General features: G+C 35.7%; 1 protein-coding gene across 1 annotated transcript in view; it reads right to left on the bottom strand.

The window, feature by feature from the left end:
• Positions 1-1,282: 1,282 nt before the first annotated feature.
• The window catches only part of LOC134855558 (uncharacterized), a 32,152-nt gene continuing 24,374 nt past the window's right edge, over positions 1,283-9,060 (bottom strand). The window contains exons 2-6 of the mRNA XM_063872100.1: positions 6,698-6,944; positions 5,357-5,516; positions 4,855-5,157; positions 3,565-3,811; positions 1,283-2,067 (exon numbers count right to left, since the gene is read on the bottom strand). Of these exons, the coding sequence (XP_063728170.1) occupies positions 1,980-2,067; positions 3,565-3,811; positions 4,855-5,157; positions 5,357-5,516; positions 6,698-6,937 (1,038 nt within the window). The 5' untranslated portion in view covers positions 6,938-6,944 and the 3' untranslated portion in view covers positions 1,283-1,979. The remainder of the gene's footprint in view (positions 2,068-3,564; positions 3,812-4,854; positions 5,158-5,356; positions 5,517-6,697; positions 6,945-9,060) is intronic.

The raw sequence follows: 9,060 nt of genomic DNA, 5'->3' as shown, positions 1-9,060 counted from the left end.
TCAAATTAAAAATTTTGCAAAAATTGCACGTTAAAATTTTCGAATTGACCTTTCAAATATCGGTATAGCCAACAAAAAGCTGAAGTGCGATTAAACTCAAGGGAGCTTATTGAATTAAGTTTCTTTTTAGCACATGAAAATAAGTCAAACCAAAAAAAATCCAAGTCGAGCTTGGGTATTTTTTCCTGAAAACCAAGACAAAAAAACAAGCGATCCAAAAGCGTCAATATTGGTACTTAAAATTACACAAAGTTTGGACAATTTCAATTGTGTCAATGTTAGTAAAGATAGGTTATGTTACCAAACAAAACAACCATGTGAGGCATGAGCTGATTTAGCGGGAACGGATGCCCCCTCTACTCTCAGAGATTCGACCTCCTGTCGCCCCAAAAGATCCCCCTTGCGGAACTACTTTAAGACTTCCATTTTTTGCTGACCGACCCTAATTTTTTCAAAGGCTCCGTTGGCGCATATATATATATTTATGTATATTCTAATGTAGCGAAACCTCCTCCCACTCCCTCAAGAAAAGCCTAGATCCGCCCCTTAAGTGAGGAATCATTTTAAAGAAAAAGTTAACAAAAAATTTTCATGCTCAAGTTTTTTTTCGCGGTTTGACTTCGCTAAAAATGTAAGTAAAATCTGAGATTAATCCACCTCAAAGTTATTAGCATTTGAGTTTGGATTGAATTTGAAAAACAGCCAACAGACAGATACATCATTTGAAGAGATGATTCAGTAAATTTTTTCATATTCAGCTGAAAAAACCTAGACAACAGTTGGAAAAGTGTCCAACTTAAAGCAGAAAAAATTACTGATTATCATTTGCAGGGGCGGATTTAGGGGGGGGGAGGGGGGGGGGGGTTCTTTTTAGGAAATCCATTTTTGGCCGACCGACCCAAAAATTTTTCTAAAGGCGCCTTTGGCGCAAATATATACTAATTTTGAGAGGGGAGCGCGCGCCGAAAAAAAACGCGATTTTTTGGTTAAAATTTTCTAAAAAGTGCCTAAAAATGCCTTTTTTGGAGTACTTTTTCAAAATTTTCGGTCGACCTAAAAAAAAGGTCGACAAAATTTTCGAAATTTTTAAATCCCCCCTCGAGAAAATCCTAGATCCGCCCCTGATCTTTTGCATATTTTGTCAACTTTGAAAGACCCTTTTGCGCTGGTTGCTGGCTATGACAACTTTGACGATTTCAATAAGTGTCTGAACATTGTTCATCGACACTAAAAATTACTATTAATATATTGGCCTTCGTCAGAGTCTATTACATACAAAATATCGGATACAAAAATTTTCAATTACTGATTGAAGCAAAAAATACAAAAGAAAAATGAAAGATTTAGAAGTAAATATACTTGCATTTATTTACATTGTTTATTCGAACTCAATGGAGCTCTTGTGACACTTCGATGACTTTTTTGAATGGATGTATGTACATAGCGCCGTTTCATACAAAAATAATGATAATTTACAGATGCGTTAAGTTACAGTCTAACAATGACCGACTTAAAAACGAAAGTTTCTATAATGGAAACCAATCCCATGCCGCTATGACCATTTTTCCAATCGCAATTTGCAAAAATAACAATACTCCTCAAAGAGTCTGGAACTGGGAAAGACTTGGGACCGATAAGTTTATGATATTAATGAAAGGTATCCTCAAAATTTAACTTTTGAATATTCAGGGTTGCCACGCAAACTACTCATCTAATTTTCACAATTATAATTCAAGGCGCATTACCACTTGACAAAATAGTAACTGCAGCAAACTTATGATTTGCCGTAATATTTTCACTGCTGTTTTACTATAGATGAATTACAGATCATAGGATAGTTGTTTGATATTTTAAGTCTTGACCAATGAAAGTAAACTCTTGTAACAACTTTCTTTCCTGTTCAATTCTATCAATGATTGTAAAAGTGACCTCTCCGTGCGTTCATCCTGCTCCGCCACTTCTCTCGATTGTGTTATTTTCTACATGGACAACAGATGGTCGTCGGTCGATTCTGGTCCCATCTCTTCCCCAAATGGAGGAGCTCCAGTGTCTATATTGTTGTAGTACCTGAACATAGCCAACGCACAGTTGGAGAAGAGTCAATGAACGCAGGGAAACAGAAAAAAAATACTCGTTTTTTGAAAAAAAAAAAAACAATTTAAATTTTCAAAGTAAAAAACAAATGGCTTTACAGCTCTTTGAATTTCAAGAACAAAGTATGATTGACACTCTTTTGATATAATTAACTCAATTTGAGAAAACTCGATCAATAGGTAAAATTTTAATTTCGCTGGCAAATCTGAAAAAATAATTCACTTTCGAACAGGGGCCGATTCGACCCCCTGCCGACCCAAAGGGACCCTCCTTTGTACTATTTTGAGATATCGATATTTGGTGACGGACCCTAAAACTTTTCTACAGGCGCCTTCGGTGCCAATATATACTTACTCTAAGGGTGGAGCGCGCGCCAAAAAAAAAAACAATTTTTATTGGTCAAAATTTTCTAAAAAGTGCCCAAAAACGGCTTTTTTGGCCTGTTTTTCAAAATTTTGCCTGCGACGCAGAAAATTTTACCAAAACAGGGTCTTTTTAGTGCTTTGGGAGAGCTCGGAAAATCAATTCGGGTCGACCTAAAAAAATTTCGAAAGTTTTTGAACATCCGCAACCCGCCCCCCCCCCCCCCCCCCCGAGAAAATCCTAGATCCGCACCTGCTTTCGAAACTACAAGTCGATCAAGTTTTTCGTGACCTTTAGACTTTTGCTGTTTGATAAGTGGAGGTTGCCTTAAACTTCGACTCTTAATAAACAAGACGGTGGTCAAGCAGGCGAACAACTCAAGCATATCATGGCCAAAGAAACAGCTTATCACGGTCAAAAAATGCACAAAGTTGGATCGCTCTTCGATTTAAGTTAAGAAATAAAAGCCGTTCGGAAAAAAAGTATTCAAAAAAAACGTCAAAAATACCTGCGCACCAATAAAAAACCTTGACACAAAGTGGCCAATATGATAGTTTAAACTAAATGAAAACTAAGAACCAAATACGAAGCGTAGCAAAAAATAATTCAGACAGGTTTAATCAAGAATGTCTTTGGGGGTAACGGGACAACTTGCAACAGACAACTCGTAAAATGCAACAGACAACTCGTAAAAAAATACACCGATAACCGGCTCTTATTTATCCTTAAGTCCTACCCTATGTTGGCACGCTCGCAACATGTTAGCTCGACTGCAGTGGTGAATATAATGTCTTTTATTGCCAGTTGTCGCATTCGGTCCGTGCGATGTATCTCAAATGGTAGTAATCAATTTCCGTCTTAACGTATAAAAAATATAAGTATTATAGCTTCCCTTTCTTATAACGCTTGTGTTGGCATAGTTATTCCGCCCAGAAAATATGCTTTTTTCGCGATCTTTAATTTTAAAAAAAATGCATTCTGCTTCACTCAGAAATTATGAAGAAAACCTGCCAAAAACGATGTTATGACAGTAACTGTCCATTGAAATGTCCATGCGTAAGAAAGCACCAAATAGTGGGACAGCTCCGCTTTAAAAAAGATCATCACCTGTCAGATCGTCCAGCGCTGCTTCCATATCTGAGTCTATCAAGCACACCTACACACTTATCCACAAGCCCCACCCACACATTTGAATTAGGCAACTGCTCCCACCCCCTTGCATCCAGGGCTATCCTCTTGTAGAGAATGCCGATAGCGAAGTAGAAGAAGACGCCGAGTAGGAGAACTATGAAGAGGACGGTGAAGAAAGAAACTCCGCCGCCTGAACTAGGTTCTTGAGTTTGTGCGTCCAGTTCTGTTCACAGAGATGGCCATTGATAGACTTATTATCATAGCAGATTATATTTTTTCAAAAAGAGAAGTGAGTATTTAATTTATATCTCCGGGATTGTTTTTGACGAAAATCATGACCAAATAAAACAATTACATTGACCTCGTTCATTGCTCATGCACACCCCAACATCATATCAAAGTTAGATTAATTTAAAAATATTGAAGCCAACAGACAGCTTCAAAAAGTCAATGAGCTTAAGACAAAAATAATCCAACTTTTGAGACATGATTCAACTATTGAGTTCAAAGGATAAAATGTCTATCAAATCATACAAAAAAAATCTTTCAATTTCAAAAGCTCTTTCAGATCTGTTATGATTCACTTCAAAAACAGTACACTACAGTGCTGATTTAAATTAACCGGACAAAACGCGTTAAACTTGAAATTTAAAACGCATTTTTCTCAAATTGGGTTGAGTTTAGGTGAAAACTTATGAAGACAAAACTTGCTTAGAATTTTAGCAGAATTAATATGGTGTAATTTGTTTTGCGAAATTCGGGTCCGAAATTTTACCCCAAAAATGGGTCATTTTGGCTTTTCTTAGTTAATCAAAATTTACGCCAACAATACCCGGTCGATCACAGACATAATTATACCAAAGTGAGCCCCTTACGTAGCTCAACAAACTTTAAGAAGGGTATTTTCTCCAAAAAAAATTGCATATTGTTTAAAAATTGTTTTTAAATAAAAAGTTGGTATTTTACATAGTAAAAATGACCTTTTTTGTCTATCAAACAAAAATAAATTAACTTATACAATATTTTGGAGATTATACCCTTCTTAAAGTTTGTTGGGCTACGTAAGGGGCTCACTTTGATATAAATATGTCTGTGATCGTCTGGGTATTTTTGGCGTAATTTTTGATAGTTTTGTCCTCTTAAGTTTTCACCTAAACTTAACCCAACTTGAGAAAAACGCGTTTTACATTTCAAGTTTAACGCGTTTTGTCCGGTTAATTTAAATCAGCACTGTAGTCAGTCATTTTAAATAATGGCCATCTCTACCATTCCCCGCTCCGCCTGTTTGTGCATCCGAGCTAGAATTCTTCTCACTTTCTTCTGGCTTTGCATCCGAATTAGTTGCTTTGGACTCTTCTTCCTTTCCCTTGTTAGGGTCAGTTTGTTCACTTGCATCTTTGGGGGAATCCGAACTAGTTGGTGTTGACTGTTCGTTGACGTCTGGGCAAACTTGGGCTGATTTCGATTCCACTTCGAACAAGTAGTAACACTCGCCCGTGTGGCTGAAGTCTTGTGCATGCCTCAATTTGTTGTCTGTTTCCAGTGAGGCGTTACATGTGATATGTACGACTAAACACAATGAAACCTTTTGAAAATAAATGTTCATTTATAAAACTTTAAGAGTTAGTCGGTCAGAAATTTCCGTCTTAAAATTGTACCCTGGGAAACTCTTGCGAAAAATTAGGTACCCAAATTGCGGGGAAGGAACCCACTACTGTACAAGATTCCGATATCCGAATAGATTCCCGATAATGACATGAAAAATTACCTGATCGTCTCGGGTGGTCCTTGCAACTGGTCTCCGTGTAGTTCTCGTCTGATCCGAATGAGATTAGTGCCCAATTGCATCCTTTGAACGCAGACTGCACTTTGCTCGAAATTCCTAGTTTAGTTTCTTTGCTGTCGTTCGTGACGACTTTTACAGCTGTCTAAATAAACCACATACTGTCGCTGTGACCGTTTTGATTGAGGCCGAGTTCAGTCAAGCAATTATAAGTAACTTTTTTAGCCCAGCAGCGTGTTGAGGATAGGGCGAGGAAGGAGCAGGCTTAGGGTTGTTTTTCCTACGCTATTTAAGACGCAAAACGTTTTAACATTTGAGTAAGAAGGAAGAGTCATTAACAACTATTTTCACTCAGCATTAATTTAAATTAATCAAAGACTAAATTCGGCAGTTCTCGCTGCCCAGAAAAGTGAAAAAACCTTGAGAAAAAATTGAATGATTCAATTTCTTCTTGCTTTTTTACTGAATAAAATTTATAGTGTGAACATTTTGGGCTACTATGACATGAAACAGCTACTCTTGTTAATATTTGTGAATTGCTTTATTTTTTCCGTAAATGTCCGAGGTTTCTTTGCACTGTATTGCCTCTTTATACACTTTTTCTCAATACTCAAAAGTGTTCCGAGTGTTTCTACGCAAGAACTTCTTGTCTTAAACTGGTTGAGAATTTGCACCAACTCAAACGTGATTATGGATTATCGTTAACCTTTTTCTGCAATAATCAGCTTAAAAATGATCCCAATTTAAACTAGCTGTATCTTCCGACAGTTCACAAGAGCAAAATTTGATCTAAATTTGCGCTCCGTATTATCTAATTCTGGAAACTGATTATAATACTCGCTTTTCGTAGAGAAAAAAATTGCAATTGCCTTTCCTTGAAAGTTTTCTAATTTGCTTCAGTTTTCACTGCTGTATTTTTTCTGCTCGTCGTTTTATTCTTTTCAATAATGCCAGTTAACTATCGTAAAATTTGTATATGTTTATGAAAGTTTATTTTTCTATGAGTAGATTTGTCTCAGTATCAGCATAAAATGATCCAAATTAAACTAGCTATATCTGTATTTTCTTAGCGTTGACTTGTCAAAAAATTTTCTGTGATCAATGAGAAGGTTATAAGACAATGATTGGGGATGAAATAGTCTTCAATAAACTTATAAATTTTGATTTAATACATGTTTTTAAAGAGTTGTCAACATTTTTATTTTTCTTAAACTCACCGTCAAATACCAGAAGATGGTGTAAAACTCAACGATAATGATGAATGGTGATTCTTTAAATATTTAAAACTCTGAATAGGCCACCCTGAAAAGTTAAATTTGGCCTTACACTATCAGCCACAGATGGACACAAATCCAACGTATACTCTTTACTCTCAGTCGTCATAGACACAGTCGCCACAGACTCCAACAACTTATGCATATCCCCACTGATGTACACTGTTCCTGTTCCATCGTCGGTTGAGCCCCCCTTCAGTTCACAGTCGCAGAGGGAGAGGGGGATGGAGAGAAGAAAGAGGGAGACAGAAAACAAAACAAGCAGATCATCAAGTCTTATCATCATCATCATCACACCTGAAATGAGATCAAAAAACGTTGGCTGCGATCTGCGGTTGTAAAATTGGTCCGCGGTTGTTAAAAAAAACTGCACCGAATGAGTTCAAAACACCGATTAAAATATTTCAAAAAAAAGGGCAAACTTAACTACTTTTTTTGAAAAAAAAAACGTGCATTAGACTTATGTCAGATTAATTCTATCATGAAGAAAGCAAACTAACTGAACGAAATTAAATTTCAAATACTTACAAATTTACAATATATAATTCCAATACGCCAAAATTTTTACTAACAAAAACTTTTTTCAAAAATTAGGTAGCACCAAATGATCGAAATTTGAAATCATGCCTTGATGTCGCTTTTCGATACCAAAGAAAGGATTGATTACTAATGCAATCAGATCTTTCACAAATTGAACTTTTAATCGTTGCGCACAAGCGGGTGCGCCGTTAATTTCCAATAGAAACACAGTTCCAGATTCGTCCAACATGTAATCAAAACCAAACACTTGGAAATGTTGCATTTTTTCAAACGGTTCAACTTTACATTTCTCCTTTATACAAGCTAAACATTTAGCTGCAATTGATTCACAAGATTCAATTACTGTCTTCAACTGAATATCAAATTCTTCATTCAAAATTGTCTCGAACTCGTCGAAAAACATTTCGTTGTTTGTTTCATACATTCCAAACTTCTCAGACAGCTCTTCTTGTAAGCAATGATTACTCAAATGTGAGCATGTATTTGACAAATTGGTCAAATCGTACGATTCAGAGCACGTTCTCACAACCCCGGGTTTGTAGAAAAAAGCTTCAAACTCATTTGTCAGAACAACCCAGCATCGAATGTCGAATTTTCTTCTCCCATTGGGCAACAACAAGGGGTTTTCGATGTATTTTTGCACCACGTGACTGGATTTCTTGGTTTCTACAAAACTGACAATTTCCTCGAAATCTTCCGATATGAGTATTCCTTGGCCCTTTGCTCCAGAAGTTGCCTAAAATCAGTGCCTTATAAAAACCCCTTAATTAAAGACCAAAATTGGTGAAACCCAAAAAAGAACTTGAATAGCAATCCAATTAAAGTTTTCTTTTCCATGCTACCATATGCAAAACTATAAAACATGGCCACAGATAGTTCGAAAAAAGTAAATGAATGAGTTTCGAAGACAAAAATAAAAAAACTCTAATTTTTAGAACAAATTATGCTTGACAATTTTTGATAAAAGTAACTCAATTTGAGAAATTGAATCAAAAAGTTTTTTCTTCGCTGGGAAATCTGAATATTAAGCTCCACATTCGAAGCTATAAGTCGATCACGTTTATCGTGACCTTTATACTTTTGCTATTCAACAATGAAATTTGCCTTCTTTGTAACAAAAGAAACGAATGTTTTTTTTTCCAAATCCAACGACAGCAAATGATCTTAACTACCCTCTAATAGTCTCAATTTTTAGCTCGAAGCAATTACTTCATTTTTCCAGATCTGAAAATGACAGATTACATCGATTGTATTCGAATTTCTTGAAAAGTGAACACTTTTTCGAAAAAGGGGAGTAAAACATTTGACCATGCGATGCGAAACATTTTGAACAAGAAAAATTCAATATCCAGAGTGACATTGTTCAGAAATTTCTCAACTCACTTCTGTTGGAAAAACATATTACAAATGAAGAAAACTGGTATTTTTAGACCAGGAAAAACTCAAGTAAAAATCTCAAACTATAAATTGAGATTTTCAGAGAGGGTAGTTAGATCAATTGCAGTCGGTCTATCTAACAGGTTTGGTGTAAAATTTAATAGGTAACATTTAAAATGTAAAAGGTAAATTTAAAATCTAAAAGGTTTTGTAAGTAAATAGTGTCCAAAAATTATCCTGAAGGCATTTAAGAGAGTAAAGCATATATTTGCGTATAATTTTGTCCAGTATTGTAAGAGTCTGAACTGCGTTGCTCCTCGACTCTTAATTAATCGTCACTATTTTCGAGTTTTTCTTTTAAAATGATGTTTTTTTCTGCTAAAAAAAACAACAACACTAACTCTTTTTGGTTTTGCAAATAAATAACTCATCATATTTAATTTATACCCGAATCTAACAAGCAGATTTTTTCTGCATGCAATTTCCAATAAATTAAGG

The sequence above is a fragment of the Symsagittifera roscoffensis genome, chromosome 10 (assembly GCF_963678635.1).
Source record: "Symsagittifera roscoffensis chromosome 10, txSymRosc1.1, whole genome shotgun sequence".
NCBI lineage: Eukaryota > Metazoa > Xenacoelomorpha > Acoela > Convolutidae > Symsagittifera > Symsagittifera roscoffensis.
The sequence above is the reverse complement of the archived record's forward strand: the minus strand, read 5'-3'. Positions and strand labels throughout refer to the sequence as shown.